The following is a 25,441-nucleotide window of genomic DNA, read 5'->3' as shown; positions in this document are numbered from 1 at the left end:
GGTTGGCATTGCCCATAGCATAGTCTTTAAACAAGTCCTTCGTGAAAGGTAGAATTTATACCATAGCAATAATTTAAAGATCTAATTTAAAAGAAGTCACGGGGACTTTGGGGACTGATTAATCTCTGTTCCAGTTGCAGATCTGCTATTTATAGTCTCACTTACTTTGGACAAGTCACATAGGCCCTCTGTGCTTTGGTTTTCTAGTTGTAAAAGTGGGGAAACCATAAAAATCTTTAGAAAGGGAGATTATAACAATTGAAGGTGAAAATACACGTGAAGCACACTTAACATTCATTCACAAATGGTTATTATAAGAGGAAAGTGCCCTCATTGATACATTTAACAGATAAAAATTGGATTCATAAAAAGGAAGACTGAATCTATGTATAATACTGTTCCTGCAAAAAGATTCACTAATCTGTGACAACAAGCTCTTCACTTTGTCCATTTAATATTTTGCTTGTTTTTGGTGACATGGACTGATTGAGGGTCTTCATGGATAGCCCAGGAATGAACATCTTTGTTCTTAAAGGTCTTAAGGTGGAGTGATCTTCATTTCTTCACATGTTCCCCACTCTCTCATTTCTTCTCTTACCTGCTTTCTCAGCACCCCCGCCCCCCACACCCCAAACCTGAATGACTTCATGAACTTGTGGAGAAATTTAAAAGAAAGAGGAAAGTAAGGATAAAAGGAAAGCAAGCCTTTCCCGTCTGCTAGGAGTCAGCTTGCAGCCCCCTCGCTCTGCTCCACTCCACCTGAGGACCCACAGGTTACTTAGCTTTACTAAAGACACAGCACCAGTCTGCATTTTAAGGATACAGACTGGATGGAACTGCCACTGTTTTTATTTTTACTATGTTAATTTAGAACTGGCATAGGCCTGGCACTTTATTCAGCTTAGAACATGGAAAATCACACTATTTTTTAGTCTTTCTCAATTCTGTTTTAGTCCCCAGTGTCTCGGGTACATGGGCCCTCAGCGCATGAGAGGCATTTCTGGATTCGTGGTTAACTTCATCCCAAACAATACAAAATGATGCTCTCTCACTTGCCCTTCATCACCCTCAGCTCATGCTCCCTCCAGAGCCCACAGCAGCATGCTCTCTTTGTCCTGTGCCAAATCTTCTCCTTCACTGCCTTTGGGTTTCCTCTTTTCTCAGTGCATCCTGCCACAGTTGGGGAGGGGGAATGTGGGGAGACAGAGAGAGAGAGGGAGGGAGGATAAGTAAGTGAGAAAACTCAGGCTGTTGTGACTTACCAAGGATTTTTGTTCAAGATGAAAGTATCAAAGTGTACCAGATAGTAATAGAAAATGGTGCTTTAAGTAGGAACATATGCTTTACTTTAGAAAAGTAAAACTTGCAGAGGATTATCTTCTTCTATTGTGCTCTCTCTCCTCTCCTTATTTTTAGATGGAGGAAACGCACACAAAAAGCCAGTATGGGATCCACTTCTCACTGTTTTATACACTATATTTCTTATCTAATACATGGAAAATTAAGAACCCCAAAACAAATCTGGTCCCAAGTCTGTAGGAAAAGTACCTTCACTGCTACCTTCTGCTCTGGACTTGATGATTTTCTGGCTTCCTAGCTGTGGTCCCAGAGGCCAGCAGGACCAGATGTCAGATCCAGATCTCCTGGCTCCTCCAGGAGGAGGAGGGTTCAAGGAGGGTTTAAGGAGGGAAGAAGGTCTCCCTCCTTCCAACCTTGCTGCCCTTCAGGGCAATCAACCTACTCCTCTGCTCAAAGCCCTCAAATGGGTCAGAGCCACGGTCCTCTCAGAGGCCCACAGAGCTCTCTGTGAACTGTCCCTGCCCGTTTGATATCACCCTACTGGTTTCCTTGCTGTTCCCTGAACAGGCCTGGGATGTACTGCACTCCTGTATCAGGGCCTTTGCACTTGTTCTTTCCTCTGTTACAATTTTCCTCCAAATAACTGAAGTCTAGCTCCCTCATATGGGTCAGTCTTTTCTTGCACCCCCCTCCAATACTCCCTTACCCTTTCTCCTTAGCAGTTAAAGATTATCTGTGGGATGAAAGTGGTTCTTTTTTTTCACTCTTTGGACATCAGGGAAACTTTCCTTGAATATCTTTGGCCTCCACTCTGAAATTATTGCCTCTTAGGAGCTTTAAGTGGTAATCTCATTCCTATTTAAGAATCAGCATTGGAGTATAGATACCATGAACTCATAGCTCAAGGTTAAAAGTAAAATGAATATATATTTAAAGTGAATATATATATATATATATATATATATAATTTGTTGTTTCAAAAGTCTATTCTAGGATCCTTCTCAGTTATTCTGCATCCCAGTGTTCAGGTGAGACCCATTTGTAACCACTTCTCATCCATCCAACAGGGTGGACTCAGCGCCCAAGCTTTTGTTCGTGTGGAACTGGAGGATGTGAATGATAATGAACCTGTGTTTAACCCGTCAACCTATGTGACGAGCATTAGCGGCCAGACCCAGCCAGGCACTGAGATCATCAATGTTCTTGCCTCAGACAGGGATTCCGGGATGTATGGAACAGTGGCTTATGAGCTTGTCCTCGGAGACCTGTCATTCCTTTTCACCATCGACTCCACCACAGGTATGTGAGCTTGGAATCAACAGCTTCTGCATAAGAGCCAGAAAATTAGCTGAATTGGTTTTTCCTTGGCAGGGGTGTTGCAGGACTCACTTCACCTTCCATAAGGCAGCAAGGCATGCTGAAAAGAGCCAGGCTTTGTAGGTTAGGACTGGATCTGATTCCCAGCTTTGCCTCCTCTTGGTTTTATGACCTTCATTGGCCTCAGTCATCATTTCAACATACAAATACACCCTACTAGTGTAAAGAGCATTGTACGGACGTCCAAAGAAATCCCTTTCTGGTACTAGGTCTGGCATTCCCTTAATCTCTTTGGGTCTTAGTTTCCTTGTTTTTGAAATGATACCTAAAGGTCCTTTTAGTTCTCTAATATGGTAATTGTGTATCTGCCAAAAAAGTCCAATGGGCAAATAATCAATATTTAAGAGGTTACTTCCTCTTCCTATTAGTTTGTTGTTAACAAAAAAAAAAAGTTTGAAATACTTGGTTACAATATTTGGTTACAATATTTGGTATTTTATAACCAACATTTGGTTATAAAATTTCAAGTGTATAATATTACATTATAATCCTATGGAGATATTACAGATATTTTGCCCAAGAATGAGGCTGCAAAGAAAAAGAAAAAAATTTTTTCCTTTTGTTTTTTTACTTTTACAAAATATTTTATTTTATTTATTGTAGTAAGAACATTTAACCTGAGATCTGCCCTTTGACACATATTTCAGTGTAGAGTACATTATCGGTGACAAGAGGTACAATGTTGTACAGCAGATCTAGGGTTTATTATTCATCTTGCTTAACTGAAACTTTATGCTCATTGACTAACAACTTGCCATTTCTCCCTCCTCGCTGGCCCCTGGCAACCAGCTTTCAACTCTTGGATCTTATGAACTTGCCTATTTTAGATCTTTCATATGAGTGAAATATGTAGTATCTGTCCTTCTGTGGCCGACTTAGTTCACTTAACATCATGTCCTCCAGGTTCATCCATATTGCCCTGTGTTGCAGAAAGTCCTTCTTTTTGTCAAGGCGGAATAATGTTCCTTTGTAGGTATATGCCACATCTTCTTTTTACATCCATCTGTTGATAGACATTTAGGTTTTTTCCGCAACCTGGTAATTGTGAATAGTGCTTCATTGAGAATGAGAGGGCACAGATCTCCTCAAGGTTATATTTCTTCTTAAAACACCTGCTCTGAGCATGGTTGGAATGTGTTTCTGTTGTGATGATGATGATGTCAGGTGCTACACTAGGCAGTTCTGTACGTTGTCTCATTGGATCTGTACAACATCCTTTGCAACGACAACGTTCATTAGCAACAAACAGTAATTTACACAGGGAATCCGATCTACCGAGTTAGTTTGCCCTCTCAACGAGCCCCATTAGGTAAAGAGTCATTGCTTCTTACCTGGTAAGTGTACTTCACCTGGCATGTATGACTGGCTGGGGGATTAGTTGTTTACAATGGCAGTCTTTACAAGGCAAAACTTTCCTTGGTCAAAATGATCCACTGATGTGTGGCCCTTTTAACATTTCAAAGATCAGAAGAAAATATATTTTTAGGAAATTAGTCTACTTATCTTGGCTTTTTCAAAATTCATCTAAACTGAGGACCTTAGCTATTTAAATGGTCAGGCCCTCCAGGGCACTAGCATTGCCAAAAATATATAGGTCAGCCAGTAATCAGGGCACAGGATCTAAAAGCATTTAGCAGATTGTTTTTAAAAGACATCAACACACTCATCCTCAAGTTTTCCCTGGATGATCTTGAAGAATGAGCTATACTGTATTGTGTTTTTAGGAGATATTTCTGTTGCTGTGCTGGCTTCAGTCAGCCACAGGCCTCCACTCCTGGCACGGGCATTAGACAAATACCATTGTTAATCAGGGAGAACACTTTAAGTAGGTTATTATCTAGGGAAGTATGGTATTTTTTTTAAAGCAAAGACCAACTTCATAATGGAAGTAACCTTGGGTTATTATTGCTGGCAATTTCGATGTTGCTGCATTTAGGGTGAAAACATTCTCAGTCTTACAGTGCTGAGAATGTGCTTGCACCTAATCACAACTCATGAGAAAGTCATAAGAGCTGGTAATGCTTTACTTTAACCTTTAGAAGAGAATGAAACAGTATCATGATTAACTATGGGAAAAAGTTGCCTAGTGAACAGGTAGTCTCCAGTTTGAACAGCTGAGTTGTTCATCTGTTGGTTGACTACAACTATGGACACATTTTCTATTTTGTACATAATAGTTAGGCCTCTAGGCCATGCCATAAAAGTCAGTTTAACCGTTGATGTTCTCAAAGAATAGAACAAGGAGCTGTATTGAAATATGGTTTTCCTCTTCTGGATCTGTGTCTTTGTTGAACCTATAAAAGGCTGGGCTTTCTTGCTTTCACTATAAAGGCCTGTGTCTACAGAGCCTGTCACTGTAAACGTAGTCTCAAGAAATTGCCTCTGTCAATAAATATATGTGGAATAAATGAATAAATGACCTTTAGAAATAATTGGAAAGTGATTTAAATCCTTATTGCATCCTCTTAAGAAATTGCAAGGCAGTATCATTGATAACACAGAGCAAACCTTCATTTAAAATCCTCTTTCCCTATCGCAGCATGGCGGGGACACTAGGACCTACCCCCACTTTCCCCAGAATTCCCCCAAATTCCCTCTCCAGTGTAACTGTGCCAGCACTTTTCTAGGTATACAAGTATACAAACTAAATACACACACACACACACACACACACACACACACACATATAGTTGTACATAGTTATATAGTAGAGGAGAAGATTGAGAATTGATAGCCAATTTATACATTATCACTTCTTGAAATACTCTAAAATTCTCTCTTAGAGCCATTCATTCATTTTCTCATTGGTTCCTTTGTGCTTTCATTTTGAGGCTTCCTATATTAGACATGCTATTTTATAAGCTTACATACTTTGTGTTATCACCTCAAGTGTTCATGAAGACGAGATTTTCCATTGATCTGTTTGTGCCACAACCAAGACTTGTGCATTAAAAATAGAGCTTTTGGGGCTTCTCCGGTGGCGCAGTGGTTGAGAGTCCACCTGCCGATGCAGGGGACACGGGTTCGTGCCCCGGTCCGGGAAGATCCCACATGCCGTGGAGCGGCTGGGCCCGTGAGCCGTGGCCGCTGAGCCTGCGCGTCCGGAGCCTGTGCCCCGCCACGGGAGAGGCCACAGCAGTGAGAGGCCTGCGTACTGCAAAAAATAAAAAAAAAAAAAAAAAAAAAAAAAAAAAAACTTTTTGTGTCAGAATGTACTCCAAAAAAAAAAAAAAAAAAAAAAAAAAAAAAAAAAATAGAGCTTTTGGACTTACTGTGTTCATCTGGGAAGAAAAATGTTTTGGAGAAAACTGGAGGGTGTGTGGCGATGTCCTAGTTGTTTTCTCTTGTGGGTTTATCTTCCTGTTCTGTTTCTGGCTTTCTAAGTGTGTTGTTGGTTCAAAGAACATTTTTGTATAATGGGTTTCGGCACCAGGAGAGAGAGATTGACTTAAGCCTTCGTTTCTGTTATTCTCAGTTAGTGGGTTCTTTTGATGTGGGCACGAGGCAGACCACACTGTTTTGAGTTTTAAAAGGAGGAAACACAAGAAGCTTATTTATTAATAGCTCTTTTTCATGTATTTTTAATCCCATTTTTTGAACTACAGGTTGATTTTTTTTACATTGTCTGAAGTAGTCTCTTTAGTAAATAAAAGGAGCAATTTTTAGCTTTTGTGTTGTCCTATGTATTTAGTAATTTTACTCTGTAACAAACATTACTTCTAATTCAAATTATTTTAAGGTGACAGGTTTCAAGCATTTGTGTGGGTCATTTATTATTGCCCAGTTACCTCTTTTGCTAGGGCTACCTGTGGTTAAATTTTTGTGATTTATCTCATGTTAATGATACACAGAAAAGTCAAAAGTTCTGAAAAGAAAGGCAGAAAATGGAAGCAAGTTCATTGTTTCCACAGATATGAACCAAGCAGTGCTATCCGTGTTTGGGATACATCAGTGTATAAGACAGACAAAAATTCCTGCTTGCTCTCATATATCTGACAATAGACCTTACGTTGCCTCGCTTATTGCCTGTCCTGGGTTTAGTTGTGGTGCACATAAAAGCCAGGTTGAATACCATGGAAAAACAAGGAATTAAAAGGGCAACTGAATGAGTTAAACCAGCCCTGCCTCTGTGTTTAGTTGTAATCTCTTGTTTGTTCAGAGTGTGTGGATTTTAACAGGGATTGTAACTAATGTAGCGCAAAGTCTGTTTTTATCTCAAGGGCAGATTCTTTTCTAATGTTAGTTTTACAGTCAGTATTCATACCTTGTAATGATTCTCATAATTCTTCATGGTTGTCACTTTCCTACATTCAGAGCATTCTGATATATAGTTAACAAATTAATACCACACCTTATTTCATATGGGATGTGACTTTCTTTCATTTGCAAGACAGAGACGAAAATTAATCACGAGCACCTAATCAGCGTATGTCACTTTCATGGGAAACAAAAGCATGTTAGAGGGTTTTCTCATTAGTATTTCCAGTATAAGATCACAGACTCTTGGAGATGGAAGGGACCTTGCAGATCAGCTCCCTCATTTAGTAGAGGAAGAAATTGAGGCAGAAAGGGATTTAGTGACTTCCCTAAAAGTACACAGTTGGTAAATGGCATAATAGGACTTGAACCCCATCTTAGACCTGTGATCTGTCCCTATACTGTTCCATCTCAGACACTACTTGTTGACATCTTTTCCATATACTGCCTATTTGAGCCTTACATCAACGTATGACATAAGCAAGGCAGATGTTTTTATGCCCATCGTAAATTAAGAGACTGAAAACCCTAAGAGACTTAGTGATTTGCTCAAGGAGTTAGTAGTACTCCTGACACTTTTACTTCTCGAATTTCATTTCAAAGCTCTTTCCATGGGACTTCCCTGGTGGCACAATGGTTAAGAATCTGCCCACCAGTGCAGGGGACACAGGTTCGAGCCCTGGTCAGGGAAGATCCCACATGCCGAGGAGCAGCTAAGCCCGTTTGCCACACTACTGAGCCCACGTGCCACAACTACTGAGCCCATGTGCCGCAACTACTAAAGCCCATGTGCCTAGAGCCCGTGCTCCACAAGAGAAACCACCGCGATGAGAAGCCCTCACACCGCAACAAAGAGTGGCCCCATCTTGCTGCAACTAGAGAAAGTGCATGCGCAGCAACAAAGACCCAACACAGCCAAAACTAAATAATAAATAAATGTATATATAAAAAAACTTCCCATGATTATGGTTCTTAAAAAAAAACTAAAGACAAAGCTAAGATAAATGTAAGTTCCATTGATTCAACTAAATAAGATAGAAATGATCTCTCATTGTGACTTCCTATATAAGCCTATTTGAGATAATACTTATTCTGTTGATTTATTTACTCTTTTCAGTTGAATAAATAGAATTCAGTGGAATCTTCCAAAATAGGTACATTTTTCTTAAGAACTGTTTTAGTTGTCAGTATGAGATAGACAAGTTCAAAATATTCATCCTACTCCTTTCAGCCAGTGCAGCTCAGTTACCCAGATTTGTGTGGAAAATAAAGAGTACAATATCATCTATTTGGTGAATAAGCTTCTATATTCTCACAAAAGGAATATAGGAAGGACACCATAAATATCAATAATCAATAAGAAATTGATATTGATATCCCATAGGTTTTGGTCTGTCTCTGTTTTTGAGAAAATTACAGACTCCATGTTTGGTGAAGGTCATGATTTTGTACTTATTTTTGTTCTTTTTAAAAAAAATTTTTTTGGGGTTGTGTTGGGTCTTTGTTGCTGTGCTCAGGCTTTCTCTAGTTGCAGCAAGCATGGGCTACTCTTCATTGTGGTGGCTTCTCTTGTTGAGGGAACACGGGCTCTAGGCATGCGGGCTTCAGTAGTTGTAGCACGCAGGCTCAGTAGTTGTGGCTCGAGGGCTCTAGAGCGCAGGTTCAGGAGGTAGTTGCGGCGCATGGGCTTAGTTGCTCCACAGCATGTGGGATCTTCCCAGACCAAGGATCGAACCCGTGTCCCCTGCATTGGCACGTGGATTCTTAACCACTGCACCACCAGGGAAGTCCCTTATTTTTGTTCTTAACTATCCCATAGCTTTCACTTTTAGTAATGACCTATAGGTTATTTTCTAACTACGAAGTACTACTTTGGTGAAGAGTATCCCATCTTTTCTAGGAAGCTTGATTCTAAAAGTATTGCTTAATTAGTTGAAGAACATGCTTTTATTTGTATATCAGATTTAAGAGAAGACCTTTGTCTTTAAGTTCTTTTATTAGTCTATCAATTAAAAAAATTCATCCCAGGGCTTCCCTGGTGGTGCAGTGGTTGAGAGTCCACCTGCCGATGCAGGGGTCACGGGTTCGTGCCCCGGTCCGGGAAGATCCCACATGCCACGGAGCGGCGGGGACCCTGAGCCATGGCCGCTGAGCCTGCGTGTCCAGAGCCTGTGCTCCACAACGGGAGAGGCCACAACAGTGAGAGGCCCGCGTACCACAAAAAAAAAAAAAAAAAAAAATTCATCCCAGCAATTTCCTCTATTTAAATAAGTGACAAGATAAATAGCATAGACAAATACTATTGCACATTATAATTAGTATGTATAGCTCTAAGCACTACAGTAACTAAAATTTAAAATAAGTAGTGCTCTGTAAGTGAATCAACATCTATTTTTTAAAGTTAAAATTGATCCCCTGAACTGGTGGTTAATGATAATTTGCAAGTGTCATGAAAAAAATGAGAGCCAAATAATCACTGTACTTTAAAGTCTTAAAATATAATGTCGTAAGTCTTAAGCTGGCTAATATAAAGGTAAAGAGAGCTATTGATTTTACTTACTGTTTTATTATTTATTTTATATATATATATAATATGTAATATATATATATTTTACAGCTACATTTTCTGGCCCATCAGCTTTTAGTAGACAGCTTAGTCTATTTACGAATGTTGAATTCAAGTAAGTGAGTTTTCTAGCTCCCCTTTATACTTGAATGTTTTTAGAAGTGAATGTTTTGAAATATTCCGCATATAGAAGGGCACACTTAATCTTAATACTCTCCTCTTCTAAGTGGTGACTGTTCATTCAAAGAAACTCACTAGCTTCTTACTGGTCTCTAGTAGAAACTGTTTCACTGCACAAAGTTGGCTTTGCAAGCCAAAAAAGTAGTCCTTGGCTCAGAAGAAGCCTAGTAAAATTCATACATATAGGCATGAGATGGAACTTGTTCAACTATAGAAAGACAGATTTGGTTATCTCACCTCCCTGTCTAAAATCTTTCGATGACTTTCCATGGCTCTTTGGCCGGAGACCAAATCCTTGTTATGGTCTCCCAGGCGCTTCATGACCTGCCCTCCTTTCTCCTGTGGCCTGAGCTCCAGTAATTCTCTTTAATCTTTGTTCTCATTCTTTTTTTTTTTTTTTTTTTTTCCGGTACGCAGGCCTCTCGCTGCTGCAGCCTCTCCCGTTGCAGAGCACAGGCTCCGGACGCGCAGGCTCAGCGGCCATGGCTCACGGGCGCAGCCGCTCCGCAGCATGTGTGTTCTTCCCGGAGCGGGGCACGAACCCGCGTCCCCTGCATCGGCAGGCGGACTCTCAGCCACTGCGCCACCAGGGAAGCCCTGTGCTCATTCTTTACACCAACTATTTCTTCCCCTTCTCTTCCTCCTCCTCTTTCTTCCTCCTTCTCCTCCTTTCCCTGAGCCCACCATGCTTCCCTCCATAGGCACGTCATGCATTTTCCCTTCTGCACAGAACATTTGATGGCTCTCTATCCTCTTCTCTTCCCACACTCACATAGTCACCTAGATAATGGCCTAACTCATCCTTCAGAGCTCAGGTTATAGGTCACTTTTTCATGGAGGTGTTTTCTGACGATTCCCTCCCCAAGCACATTAAATCAGGTCCCAGTTTATATTCTAGCACAACTTCTTTTTATATTATAATTACATATTTTTTGATTATATGATTAATGTCTGTGCCCTACAGACACAGTCTATTTTGCTCCCTACTGCCTTTCCAGTTACTAGCACATTTCCTGGAACGTAGATGGTACACAATAAATGGCTGTTGATATAAAAAAGGAAAGAATGAGATGGAGCTGTTGCCACGAGAAAGTTTGCAGTCCAGCTGAATCGACAATAATAGCGCATATAATATACAGAGAAGAGATCGGTGGGTGCCGGAGCTGGGGGTGGAGTGGGGCAGGTGACGTGGGTGAAGGGGGTTAAAAGGTACAAACTTCCAGTTATAAGATAATAAATCCTGGGGATTTATGTACAGCATGGTGACTGTAGTTAACAATATTATATTGTAAATTTGAAAGTTGCTAACAGAGTAGATCATAAAAGTTCTCATCACAAGGAAAAAATTTATAAATATGTGTGGTGATGGATGTTAACTAAATTTATTCTCGTAATCAGTTCACAATACACACATATATCAAATTATCATGTTGTACATCTAAAACTAATACAATAGTATTAGTCAATTATATCTCAATAATAAATAAATTAAAAAATCATATTATGAAATTACAATAATTTTTAAAGTTTAATACTGGAAAAGAAATAGATACTCAGTCCAGACCAGAGTACAGAAAACTATGGAAACATATGTGGAAATATAGGAAAAAAAAATATAGAAGAAGGCCAGACTCAATAATTACATTCCGAAGGTCAAGTATTGAGAGTATGACCACACACTGTAGTATAGTTATTTGACCAAAAGAAGCCCAGCTGTCTGGCTCCTAAGAATCTTCAACAGATGGCATTCTATACTTAAAGTATTTTATCTTCAGACTTACATTAAGCAAGCTCTTTCTTTTGATGTATCAAACTGAATGCCAATTACCAGGTTATAGGGAAAACACGTAACTGTCACAGGAACTGAATTCTTAAGGCTTCGTGTCCAGCTTGCCTTCTCCGCTCAGGCACACTATGGAGAAAGCCAAATCAGTCTGGGAAAGTTTACAGAGAAACGTTGATTTTTAAAGAAGGGAATGAGATAATGTTAATGTTTAGTGGTACCAGATTAAAATAACCGGATGGATCTTCTCCGTAATAAAGATGCTCTTGCCAGTAGAACAGAACTGTGAAGGCCTGCTGACTCACAGCGTTCTGCGTTACTCTGCCGTTCACTGGGAGGGAAATACCTGAAGGCTGTTCCCACTTCTCTTGTACAGCCTAGGCCTGAATTTGTGTGCCTAACTTTTACCTCTCTTTTACCTACTTTTTCTGGACTCGTCGTCAACCCTCTGGGTTAGAACATTTAAAAGATACATTTCAGGTACAGTCAAGTGTGTAAGCCATAGACTCCCACTGTCTCATGTCTCATTAAGGTGACTTTGCATTTGTCTTCCATGAAACAGAAATTCTAAGAGTAAACTCCACGTATTGATGACATGAGGACCACAGGGAGAGCAGACCTTCAGAAGAGAACTTGGGAGAATCTAGAGTAGTCGTGGAACTTGAGCTGAACCTCACAGGAGGGCTCAGATTTGGATATGCAAGTGGGGGAAGAACGATAGTGATTCAGGAGAAGTGAAGAATATAAATGAAGATGTGGAGAGGGAGATTAGTAAGCATTTGTAACAAGAAATGAAAATGGAAGTTAGGGCTGAGTTACTAAGATATATACCAGAGGGATCCTGTGCAGGGTTATTTACAAAGGAGGGAACTGAAAAGCAGTTTGATTTTTCTACTGAACTTTACCCAGCTTGTCAGAAGTATAAAGGTTTCTAAATTGGAGATAAAAGGGTTGATAATTTGGAGAGAGCTGCTGTGGATTTGTGGGTTACCCCCAGGTGGGGTGCCTGCACTTCACCAGTCAGAGAACTGAGTATTAACCCCTGCGGTTTGGGGCTAACAGACTCGTTTGTCTCTCACCTGAAAAATCTAGAGCAGGAATGATGGACGGTGGAAGAAAGGAGGGGTTTCTAGGGTGAAGATAAGCCGTTCCTGGAGTTTGTGGGGCCCGTGGTCCTCTGGGGTGGAGACAGCTGGTGTGGAGCTGTTTTAGGTCCTGCCCACTAAGGCCAGAGGGAGAGGTCTGAGCGTTGTTAGCTTTTCAGGAGGCAAGGAAGCAGTAAGTGAACAGTCTGAAGAGGGATATGGTTACGTCTGTTAAGGTAGCCTCAGATTAGAAGATGGAAGGTTTCTCAAAAAAAGCCACAAAAACACTAGTGATAGAAGGTGGTTTCTAAACAGCTGCCCAGGCGGAAGAGCACTGACGCTACATCAGTGCGATGGTGCCTGTCCAGTGAGAATGTTCCCAATCCTCTCCCATCCCCTCCTTTCCCCCCAGGTGCACCGAGATGGTTCAGAAACTCATATTAGCAATATGAGGAAGAGAGAGAGAAGCAGCCAGCGACTTCTGACTGGAGCATGTGCTCCACCTGACCTTTATTTATTTATTTTTTGCCTTAAATTATACCTATTTATTTATTTATTTTTAATTTTATTGGAGTAGAGTTGCTTTACAATCATGTGTTAGTTTCAGGTGTACAGCATAGTGATTCAGTCATACATACATATATTCATTCTTTTTCAGATTCTTTTCCCCACCTGAACTTTAACTCAAGTTTATACTTTGGTTCTTCTAAAGACATTTATATTCTAGTTATTAAATTGAGACTGTTTTGTGACTTAAGGTCACAGAAAGAACTTTAATTGGTTGCTAGTGATTGTGGAGGTGGTAGGAGCTTCCTGAATTTTCACGTAGGGGCAGGAAAAGAACAGGTGGCCATACAAAATAAATCAAAATAGGTAAAAAGAAATTTCACATCATCCTGTACTGTGAATATAGGCTACAAACTAGTGTGAAGTTTGGCTTATGTTTAAGAATTCTCAAAGGAAATTTTTACCCCTCTGTTCTACACCAGGTTTCAAGTCATAAATTTTCACTGGGGAGGCAGGGTTTTATTTCTAGCTCCCTCTTACACTGAAAGTTTTGTGGATCTAATTTTATTGGTGGAAGTCCTGCAAGACTCTCCCTCTCCAACCTGCTCCCATCCCCAAGGACCCTGGTCTTGTCTTCTGCCCCCAGAGTTCCACAAAATCATTAAAAGAAAAGTTCAAGTACACTAGGGTTTGGTAAATACACTGAAGGCCAAAGCTAAATCAGTATGCTGCATATGCTCTGTGTTCCTGACATCACTTAATTTTTTAACTTCTTTACTGTCAATTTTTAAAATGTATTTAAGAGGTTATATTTTTATTTTTTTGCAGCACTTGCTTTCAAGGGGAGGGTTGGTCATTGTATTTAGTATCAGAAAACAGTTGTTCCCTTTAGTAATTCTTTCAGTGATAGTTTGTAAGAAGTAAATTATCTAACTGTCTTGGTCTTATTTTATGCTTGTGATAGTTGATTTTATGTGTCAACTTGGCTAGGCTATGGTACCTAATTTTTGGTCAAACACCAGTCTAGATATTGTTGTAAAGGTGTTTTTTAGATATGATTAACATGTAACTCAGTAGTATTTGGGCAAAGCAAATAATCTTCCATAATGTGAGTGGGCCTTCTCTGATCAGTTGAAGGTCTTAAGAGAAAAGACTGATGTCCTCCCAGGAAGAAGTAATTCTACCTCTAGACTGCTTTCCAACTCAAGGCTGTGACATTGACTCCTGTAGAAATTTCTAGCCTTCCAGCCAGCCCTACAAATTCCAGACTGACCGACCCCCACATGAGCCAATTCCTCAAAATAAATGTCTCTCTCTCTTCTCTCTTTCCCTGTCTCTCCCTTTCTCTTTCCTTATCCCCCTCTTTCCCTGTCTATCTTCTCTCCCCCCATCTCTGTCTCTGTCTCTATCTATCTATTTCAACTATTCGTTTTTGCTTCTCTGGAGAACCCTGACTGATTCAACGTTCCTCCTGTAAGATAGTTTACCTGGGGCTTCCCTGGTGGCTCAGTGGTTAAGAGCCACCAGTGCAGGTGACACAGTTTCGAGCCCTAGTCCCACATGCCGCGGAGCAACTAAGCCCGTGCGCCACAACTACAGAGCTCGCGCAGCTAGAGCCCGTGCTCTGCAACAAAAGAAAACACCACAATGAGAAGCTCACACACCGCAATGAAGAGTAATCCCCGCTCACTGCAACTAGAGAAAGCCCGTGTCCAGCAACAAAGACCCAGTGCGGCCAAAAATAAATAAATACATTAAAAAAAATAACTTATCTGAGTAGAAAATTCTAGGTAGGCAGTTGTTTTCTTCTGTAACTTTCACAATATTACTTCATTAACTTCTGACCTCTGTTGTTGCCATTGAGAAGTCTGTTGTCAAAGAATTGTTCCTTTATATGTTCTCAGTTTTTCTTCTCTTGTTGCTGCTATAAGATTTTATCTTTGTCTCTCTTTATTCAGAAACGTCACTGATGTATCTAATTATCAGCTTCTCATTTTCCTGTATATGAGAATCATTCCCCTCAGAAGTACCACCATCAGCCACAGTGGTCTTGCAGTCACCCTTGGGTGGTAAGCACCACCCTCACTGTGCCTTCTCAAAGGTGATCTGAGGGTAGATTTCTAGGTTTTGAACATGAACAAGTTACTGTTAGATAAATATTGCCAAAAGTGCCTTTTGGACAGTGTACATCCATACCACACCCTTTATTAACCCTACATAATATAACTTAAAAGTTTTAGCAAACATTAGAGGTGAAAACAAGAGGTAATTATTTTTATTTTGCATTTGTTATTTTTAATGAGTTTGAGCATTATCATATTTATTAATACTTTACTCTTTCTTATCTGAGTTATCTGCCCTTATCCACTGCTACCCTAACTTTTGGCTTACCTGTATTTTTTCATCTTAGTTACAGAACTCTTCAGTTATTATGTATACTAAATTGTTGTTTATATATTTTCAAAATGTTGTTTTTTGATTTTATTTATAAACCATGGAGTAAACTAATGAATAAATAAGAAAGACAAAAACCATTAAAGTACAATGTAGTAAATGTATGATAGGCACATGTACTCAGGCCACTGTGAGATCCTGGAAGAGTGGTCTCTGAAAGAGAGTGGAAGGTAAGAGAAGGTCATCTGCGCCAGGTGAAAGTTGAGCTGTGCCTTAAAACATGAGTAGAAATCATTGTCAGAGAAGATGAAGTTATTCCAGGAAGGGGATGCAGCAATCCAAAGGGAAGAGCAAGATCTATTCTGGAAATTAGAAAGAGTTGACTGTGCCAAGAGCAAAATGTCCTGTACCGAGAGAATGGTGAGATGGGGCCACAGAGATGCAAAAGCGCTAATTGAGTGGCTTGGTTATTACGATAAAGCATTTGAACTTCCCCTGAAAACTGGGGGAAGCACTGATAGGCCGAGATTTGGATTTTAGGGAGACTATCCTAATACAAGTATGAAGAATGGTTTGAAGGAGTCATTCTGAAGGCAGGAAGACCAGCTTATGGTCTAGTTGAGGCAGGCATTAATCTTTTCATTGTCATAATCATCAAGAGTGGAAAATAAAACTCTTAAAAAAGTCTCAATAATTAAAATTGAGTTAACTCTAGAAGACTCTGTGCCCAGGGAGTGGGGGGTTATTGGGGTAGAGAGACTTTTCATTTTCTTCTGTAGACAGACACTTTTGCATTATTTGAGTTTTATTTTTTAATCAAGCCAAGACTTTAATAAGAAGAATTCTGAAGCTACTCAATAACGGAAGGGAAAGACCTGACTTAGAAATTAGTGTGATGAGTATTGAGTGCTTTGGTGGACCAGCAAATCAGTGTGAACCCCGATTTTAACACGGCTGCTAAAAGTGGGTGTGATAATACTTGGTTACATTAGTATTTTATAAGTATTCCAATAAAGAATGTTTATACTCTTCTTTGTTATAGTCATATTGTTATCTGGAACCATGTGTTCCTGGATCAACTTGGAGAATGTTCAGGAGAAAGGAACTGCAAGAGAAATGACGTAAAATCATGTCAGATAAGAAAATGGGGATGCTGTGCCTGGAGCAGGTCTGATGAGATATTTGGCTTTGGTTATTGATGATGTGTTTGCTAAGGAGAAATAAGACAGATTCACTAAATTTCTAATAGAAATAGGAACAAGGAATTGGAGTTATAAGAGGGAAGATTTGATTTAAAAAAAGAAAGAAATCAAATGGGTGTCACCTTTTTTATGCCTAGAAAACTGACAATTCTGATGTTTTTGCAAGCTTCTCATAAACTGGCAAAACTGCAGTAGTCCTTCATTTAACTAATACTTACGGCCAATTGTGTTGTGATAGATTCCATACAGTTCAGCCACATTTATTTGTTTGTAAATTCATTTAAAAGTTTGTCTGTTTTTCTTTTTTGTTAACTACAACTAACATTTTCATTTCTAAGTTGGTTATCTATTTTCATGTTTTCACACTAACACACCAATGGGTGGTGTTAGCCATATTAAATGATTGGTTTTCTCAGCATTACTGGATCTCTCCCCAACTTATCCATTAAGACCTTCTCCTCTCACAAACACTCTGTGTATAAGCCTAGCTGATCCCCATGGTTTTAACATTTTTGAAGTTTTCCTACCCACAGCCATTGATATTATACCCTCTCATCAATAACAAAAAAAAATGGAGTTCCTTGAAAAAAAGTGCTGCACTCCATGATCTTGTTCAGGACAAATGGCAAATACCCCAGAAGATAAAACTTTAATTTCATCTGTAGATTTAGGGTCCTGGTGCCTGGGTAGATTGTGATCACCCAACAACCCTGCATTAGCTTAGACTACATTGGATTACGGGGTATACTCTGCTAGTCCATCATCCTGGGCTGCTGATATGGTAGGAAGGCCTAACAAAGGCAACAGTTTTTGTTTTTCTGGTGAATTGATATACTTCCAAGATGTCTAATATTTAAGCTCTGGAAATATTGCTTACTTGACAGAATTTGGACCATCATTTTGCAAATATGCTCAAGTTCTTTGATTGGAAAGTAGATGTATCAAGGTTCTCCAGAGAAATGGAACCAACAGGAGATATATAAATATAAAGACATATAAAGATAAATATAAAGAGATTTATTGTAAGGAATTAGTCCTGTGATTATGGAGATTAACAGGCCCCAAGATCTGCAGGTGAGTTGGTAAACTCAGGATCCAGAGAACCAATGGTGTAGCTCAAGGTTGAAGGCTGGCAGTCTCAAGACTCAGGTGGAGCCAGGATGTTTCAGTTCAATTCCAAAGGAAGGGAAAAAACCAATGTCCCAAGTCTAACAGAGTCCGGCAGGAGGACTCTCTCTTACTTGGAGGAGGACCAGCCCTTTTGTTCTTCTAGTCAGGCCTTCAACTGATTGGATGAGGCCCACCCACAGCAGGGAGGCCAATATGCTTGACTCAGTCTATCCATTTGGGTTAATCTCACCCAAAAACACCCTCACAGAAACATGCAGCATAATGTTTCACTGAATATTTGGGCACGCCATGGTCCAGTCAAGTGGACACATAAAATTAACCATCATAGTAGCATTAACAGATCAGGTGTTACTATGGCTCATCAGTATTTATTGCATGTTATCTGGTTTTTAATTCTCTCCTTCCCCTACCCAGGGATTATTTACTTAACATCAACTCTCAGTCATTTGGAATCCACCACACTTTTGCTGATGGTCTGTGCTCGAGATGGTGGTGGGCTCACATCTGTCACTAATGCTGAAGTCACCATACACATTCTTCAGACAACTCTGGCACCCACTGAATTTGAAAGGCCTAAGTATACTTTCTCAGTTTATGAAGATGTGCCTGAAGACAGTCCTGTGGGGACAGTGAAAGCAAAAGAGCCCTTGAGTAAGTACTTCTTATGCTGCATTGAAATCCATTACTGGAACATTTTCTATATTTTCTTAGGTTGTACAGTCTTGAATAAATCTTTCCTTTTCTCCATGCAAGAATTGAGACCATACAATCTATGGCTTGTTCTTTGTTCTTTCAACATTATTTTTATCCTACTTTGTTTTTCTAATCACAAAAGTAGCAGGTACTTTTAACCCATTCTTCAAAGCGCGCGTGCCCACACACACACACACACACACACACACACACTTCCAAAAATTGTTTAATGAAAATACATGCAACTATCTTTGTTGTTCTACAATGACCACTTTTCCCCGCTTTGTATATTGTGGACAGTTTTCCAAGTAACTGGACATCATTCCGTCTCATTAAAATTAGAAGTTGCATAGTATTTATTTAAACATTTCCCTTTTGCTATCAATTTGAATGATTTACAATCATTTTTGCTAGTCCAAATGCTACTCAAGCAAATATCCTTATATGACTTGTACAGATTTCTCTGCAAGAAAAATTCATAGAAGTGAATTACTTGTCCAAAGATCTTGTCATGCTCCGTAACCCTAACCCATCTTCTCTCCTTTCCTTAAATTTTAGGGAGGGTATTTTCCTTTTATTGGTAGATATCATAGAGAAACACCAGTGTAAACTTGACTTTGCTTCCTCAAATATATAAAACAGACAGTAAAACAGGCATCCACATTATTTTCTGAATACCTTTCCCTTTTACTTAATACAAGAAGAGGTAAGGAAGATGGTGAAACTCGTGGCTTGCGCCTTGTCCATTGGACATTACTTTTGTCCACTAATACATCTGAAACCATGTGTCCACTTATCAACAGGCTTTGGAGAGCTGAGGAAAATGTGAGACATTGCATCATATTCTCTGTGGATGTGATATACATTAATGCTTTCAGTTCTGTTTCCAGTAGGTACATTCTTTTGGCATAAAGTGATTGCTTTCTCTTTTCATTTTGCTATTTTTTTTTTTTTTTTTCCTTTTCAGATTCCTCAGAGCCAATTCTTTATAGGATCTCCTCTGGTGATCTGGATGGAAAGTTCTTTATTCACCCATGGCTGGGCACCATTCGAACCCAGAAGCCTCTGGATCACGAAACACAGCCCGTGGTTGTGCTCACCATCCAGGCACAGCTCGGCAGCTCTGCCGCCTGCAGCAGCACAGAGGTCAACATAACTGTCATCGATGTCAATGACAACCGCCCAGTGTTTCACAAAGCCTCCGATGGGGTTACGATATCCCAGAGCACAATGACTGGCACAGCCTTGTACCACGCCCGTGCAACAGACAAAGACAGCGGGCCCAACGGGGTCATCCGCTATGCCATTGCCAGTCAGAGCCCGAGCATCTTTTCCGTTGACTCGGGGCTTGGTGTGGTGTACCTCAACGAGAGCCTGGCAGGCACTGGGCCCCAGGAGTGCACTCTGACCCTCATGGCCCAGGATCTCGGCGTTCCTCCTCAGGCATCCCTGTTAGTGCTGACGGTCATTATTGAAAAGCAAGAGCAAAACCCGTCTTTAACTTTTGAGCATTTGGTCTATCAAGCGGAAGTTAGTGAGTCCCTCTCACTGATGACCCCGGTCCTGAAAATCCAGGCCTGCCAGTTTGGCCCACAGCACACACCCCCGCAGCTCCTGTACTCGCTGGAGTCTGGCCCAGACTCGGCTGCGTTTGGCATCCATCCTTACACGGGTTGGATTTATTTGCGGCGACAGCTCGACTATGAATCCACACAAACATATAATTTTAGAGTGTTTGCCTGGATCCCGGAGGACAGAATGTCACAAAATGTGAGCACTTCAGTAATTGTTCATGTCCTGGATGAGAATGACAATTCCCCTACCTTCTTGCATGATGTCTTGTTTCTGAAAGTCAAGGAGAGTCCTGTTCCCCAAGGGGTAATAGGCAAAATTACAGCAATTGACAGAGACTCGGGAAAGAATGGACAGCTGTCATATTTCCTTTTGTCTGATGGAAAATTCTTCAAGATGAATCCTAATACAGGTAGCATTTTGTAGCTTGCACTTATTCCTTTAAAATTGGAATTGACAAAACTCAAATCTTTTAGCAAACATATAGTTAAAATTACAGTTTTTAGTAAATATCTTTCTTGATTATAGTATTGTGATTTTTAAAGTGAAGTCAAAATTGAACAGAATTTTCCCTTAAATGATTCATATTTCTCTTGCCTCACACCCACATACTGTCCGTATATGGTTCTTATTTTGAATTAGAGGTACACTCAGAAATGGACTAGATAAATTCTTGTGTAAAGTCTAATTCCACCACCCCCCGCCCAACCACTCTTTTTCATTTGTAGATGTCTTTAAAATTTTTCAAATAATATTTTATAAAGTATAAATGTCATCAGTGAAAAACTAGAGAATAATCCACTTTTTAAGATTTTAAGTTAAGATTTCAAAGTCACTCTTTTGATATATTTCTCCATTCTCATTTTGATGAGGGAAACATAGGAAAGGGCAAATATTTACACTGAGGTTTTTTTCATGTCTTAATTAGTTAAGTTAAATATACAAATGTTATTATATTGTATACATTTACAAAGTCTTTAATTCCTGCAAATACCTACAAATGAACTATGTTTATACTGCAACCATGTAGTTGGAGAAACTGAAACTCGAGTAGCTCAAGTAACATGCCCAAGGTCACGGAGCTAGAAAGAAGTGAGAAGGTCACCGCTTTGTACAATTCCAGGAGGCACCATTCATGTTGTGGCCTTTGTACGTGGTGCCCCTTGCTCTATAGTGGGACAGAATTTGAATTCAATTCTGATTACCTTCAAAGTACCTATCGAGTGGATTAGGAAAAGGTGCCCCTTCCTCCAGCAGATGGAGCTTTACACCAGGGCACAAGGCCCGCTGAGATTGCAAGCTGGATCTCGGCTCCCATTCAGTCCTGAGCTGGGCCCCGCAGCAAGGCACAAACTGCACCGGCTGCACAGGATGGTCCGGCTTGCTCTTTACTTCCACGTGTTAGATAGTTCTCTAGGTTTTCTACTGCACTCGGTAATTTATGTTTTTCGAAAGAAGTTGAGATATACATTCGGTTCCCCCATGATCTTCTCTTTCCCACAGTTAGTCCAGATTCAGACCAGGTGTCCATTCCTAGAATCGCTGTACGGCTAGAAGCAAGAAGCTTCACCTTGGGACTCAGTTTCCTTACCTTGAAAAAAGGAGACAATTGCCGCCATGCTCCGTGTCCCGCTCTGGGTGTGTGTGTGTGTGTGTGTGTGTGTGTGTGTGAAGAGTTAAAGTGTTATGAAGGGGCTTGGAAGGCTACATACTCGTAAGCTGTTCCTGTTCACTGGGGCTGGGGACAGTGGGGCAGCGCAGGGGTTGACGACATCCTCCAGTGCATGGCATGCATGCGCAGCACGCAGGCACGCCCTCCACATCTGGGGCTCTGAGCAGCCTCAGGTAGTGACCCGAAACCTCACTCCCACGGAACCCTATGTGGAACCCCCACGCCCAGCCCCAGCTGAGCCTCCTAGTCTTTCCGAACAGCTGCTACATGTCAGTCAGAGTTGGTGCAGCAAATAAAAATCTGTTTGCCATTCAGGATTTAGGGTTTTTCTAGAAGAATTGCATTTTGGAACTTTAAAGATGCAGTTGTCGTCTTTGTCATTTTTGTTAGAATCACACTTATAGTAAACACTTTATAAATATAGTTGATATATTAATTGGATATGGTAAACACTGCATTATACCTTCACCAATTCAGCAACTTATCCAAATATGAATTTTTTGTTGTTACTGATTTCACTTTTTGTTTTGTTCTACACACTGTCATTTGTTCTACACATTTCATTTGGAGGAAGAGGGCAAAAAGATCTTGGTAATGGCAATGTTAGGTAGTAGCTGCTTCTTGATTACTTTCTCACTAATAGATATTTTCATAAATAGTGAGGATATTAACGCCTGTTGGAACTCTGCAGCGGGAGACGGGCTACCAGAGATGGCCCTTGGCGGTAGGTAGAGGCAGTTACGATTTTATGCCTGAGTCTGTGGATGAAACACAAGGATAGTAGCCTAGAAGACAGTTTTGAGTAAGAATATGTAAAATATGGCTTGTAAAGCATGAAGAGTTATTTGGGAAGTCACTGTCCTCACTACACATATATTTTTGAGATAAAAATAGATAACTCTATACGTAAAAGACAAACCATCACCTAGGAATGTACTTGATTTTCATGAAGGTACTTTGCCATTATTTTAAGTAATGATAACAACTCCCACGTTCGTGATAATTTACAGCTTACAGAGTCCTTTTAAATTTATGATTGCGTTAGTGTTTGATAGCCCTAGGAGGTAGGGTCAGAGAGGTCCTTCTGTGCCTGAGGTGAAGAAATTGGTGCCCAAACCAGACCTTGTGATGTCAGAGCTGAGGTGCTTTCTGTATATTCAGTATGAAGGGAGACATGCTGTAACTTTAAATCTTCTAAATTATTATTAAATTACCACAGAGTATTTTATCATTTGTTGTTATGAATTCATTCTTTAGTTCGAATGGTTGATGGTAGATAATTTGAAATACAAAGAATGACAAATTGAAGGTGGCAGAAGAAACTTCAGAAAATTCTTTCAACAGCAGAGCTAGATTACTAAAGCATGTGGTCTTGGAAGTTGTGCTTTTAGAACTTTATATCTGATTTTCCTTTCTGGGAATTGGTCTGAGATTTAATTGGTGGTTCATAAAGCCACAGTTCTAGTACAAGCGTCAGCCTCTTTCATCCTGCTCTGTGTTCCTCAGGCGAACTTATCAGCTGGGTGGCCTTGGATCATGAGCAACGGGTGCACCATCAGGTGACTGTCTTAGTGACCGACCACGGCTCCCTTCCTCGAAATGCCACCGCGCTGGTGTATGTCTCAGTTACTGACATCAACGATAACAGGCCGTATTTCCCACAGTGCCTCCCTGGGAAGGAATTACACATCAAGGTATGTGGAGCCAAGTAGCCGTACAACATTTGTAGTATTCTTAGTTACTTGTTTTGAGCACCATCTTGTGGTAAAAAGCATGAATTTATCCAGTCAGTCTTGCGTGGAAATGCATACATTTCTAGAGTTAGAATTGTCCACATGTCAAAAAAAATAAAAACACAATTAAAACAAGAAAAGAAAATGCTTATATGTGCTATTTGGGATCACACATTCAGTGGTTTTATGATAATGTAGTTCTGTCTGTTGTATGCAAACGTCATGGTACTTCATTATCAGTATTGCTCAGACATGGCTTGTTTTTTTTCAGTAATTTGCATGCCTTTCTTTGTCTACAGCTCCTTGTGGGCAATTGAAACACATCTCTAAGATGGTTAGTTGAAGATAGGAGAACAATTTGTAGCTCTAAAGTGGAGGGACGTGCAGCCAGAGATTGTAGCATTTGATCTTTGCAGGCACATGCGGAAACTTCTCATTATATTTACATGATTTTATATTTTTCATTTCCATGTTTTTGTATGTTTTATAATGTACATAAGTTAGCATATTAGTTCATGTACATAATTAATAAATGTATCTTGGAGGAACTCATACTTTTTTTTAAATGAAAGGGTTATATGAATAAAACGTTGGGAAGCTATTGCTCTGAAACAATTGGGCGTTCAAATTGAGATCAGGTATGCATATTGGAAACCTCGAAATAGGTATTGAGGAAGCTAATAACTTTAAATTTATCTTCCAAAATCATATTTAAAGAAAATTCTACCAATGCAGAACATTATGATACTATCCTTATGATTTTTATTAATATATCATTTTATGTATCATGGCTTAATTAGGCAGTAAGACCCTAAACTTGGAGTTCAATTCCCCATGTACATTTCAGAATTTCAGGAAAGTTTCTGTTAATTAATAAGGTATGTTTCCTGAAATAATGGCTTATGCTTATCTTTAGCGAATTTTGGATCTTTTAAAAGAGAGGGATGAATAAGAAAATGCCAGAATTCTTAAAAAGCATCAAAAATCTAAGATTTTTTTAGTCAATTTTATTTCCTTTTTTTCTCAAAATTAGATTAAATGCTGCAGATAATTTGTTCAAATTGAGCAAAACATTTAAATTTGTAATGTGGATTTTTTTCATGGTTTTACACCCATATAACTTTTATACGGTAGACATTTGCATTTTGTGTGGATTTAAAAGTAGTTTAAAAAATAATGCTTAGTAGTAATGTGTTCTGCAACTTAAAGATTCATTGATATTTCTTTTTTAAATTTCACTGACTAATTTGTAAGTCATTTGTCTTAATGACAGGTTCTGGAAGGTCAACCAGTAAATATGTTGGTTACAACTGTGTTTGCAAAGGATCTTGATGAAGGAAACAATGCAGAAGTTATATATTCAGTATCTTCAGGTAAAAGTTACTATATATAAAGGATTAAGAGCTTTTAGAATTTCCTCTTTTGTCTACCAAACATCTGCCTCCTTCTGGGAAAATAGTTAACACTGAAAATAGCACCATATTGCAAACAAAATACATTTTTTATTTTCTAGAATCACCTTTAAAAAAAAAAAATTAAAGTTTAATGGGGGCTTCGGTTGAATCCCAGGGAGAGGACTGGGGTTGGCTGCGTGAGCACTGCCCGAAGGGGGATAGTGCGCCACTGCTAGCCAGGAGGGAGTCCGGGAAAAAGTCTGGAGCTGCCGAAGAGGCAAGAGACTTTCTTACCTCTGTGTTTCCTGGTGCGTGAGGAGAGGGGATTAAGAGCGCCGCTTAAAGGAGCTCCAGAGATGGGCGCGAGCCGCGGCTATCAGCGCGGACCCCAGCGATGGACATGAGACACTGGCTGCTGCTGCCGCCACCAAGAAGCCTGTGTCCAAGCACAGGTCACTATTCACACCTCCCCTGCTGGGAGCCTGTGCAGCCCGCCACTGCAGGGTCCCATGATCCAGGGAAAATTCCCCGGGAGAATACACGGTGTGCCTCAGGCTGGTGCAACGTCACGCTGGCCTCTGCGGCGGCAGGCTCAC

The 25,441-nt window shown here is 40.0% G+C and overlaps 1 protein-coding gene across 2 annotated transcripts in view; it reads left to right on the top strand.

Moving 5' to 3' along the window:
- The window catches only part of DCHS2 (dachsous cadherin-related 2), a 278,660-nt gene that overhangs the window by 148,835 nt on the left and 104,384 nt on the right, over window positions 1–25,441 (top strand). For both annotated transcript variants that reach the window (XM_024731773.1, XM_024731772.1), the window contains exons 3-7: window positions 2,367–2,598; window positions 18,196–18,432; window positions 19,442–20,458; window positions 23,225–23,412; window positions 24,725–24,824. In XM_024731773.1, the coding sequence (XP_024587541.1) occupies window positions 2,367–2,598; window positions 18,196–18,432; window positions 19,442–20,458; window positions 23,225–23,412; window positions 24,725–24,824 (1,774 nt within the window). The remainder of the gene's footprint in view (window positions 1–2,366; window positions 2,599–18,195; window positions 18,433–19,441; window positions 20,459–23,224; window positions 23,413–24,724; window positions 24,825–25,441) is intronic.

Source organism: Neophocaena asiaeorientalis, unplaced genomic scaffold (genome assembly GCF_003031525.2).
Source record: "Neophocaena asiaeorientalis asiaeorientalis breed wild unplaced genomic scaffold, Neophocaena_asiaeorientalis_V1.1 scaffold938, whole genome shotgun sequence".
Lineage (NCBI taxonomy): Eukaryota > Metazoa > Chordata > Mammalia > Artiodactyla > Phocoenidae > Neophocaena > Neophocaena asiaeorientalis.
Note: the sequence above shows the minus strand (reverse complement) of the source record. Positions and strands in the feature narration are given on the sequence as shown.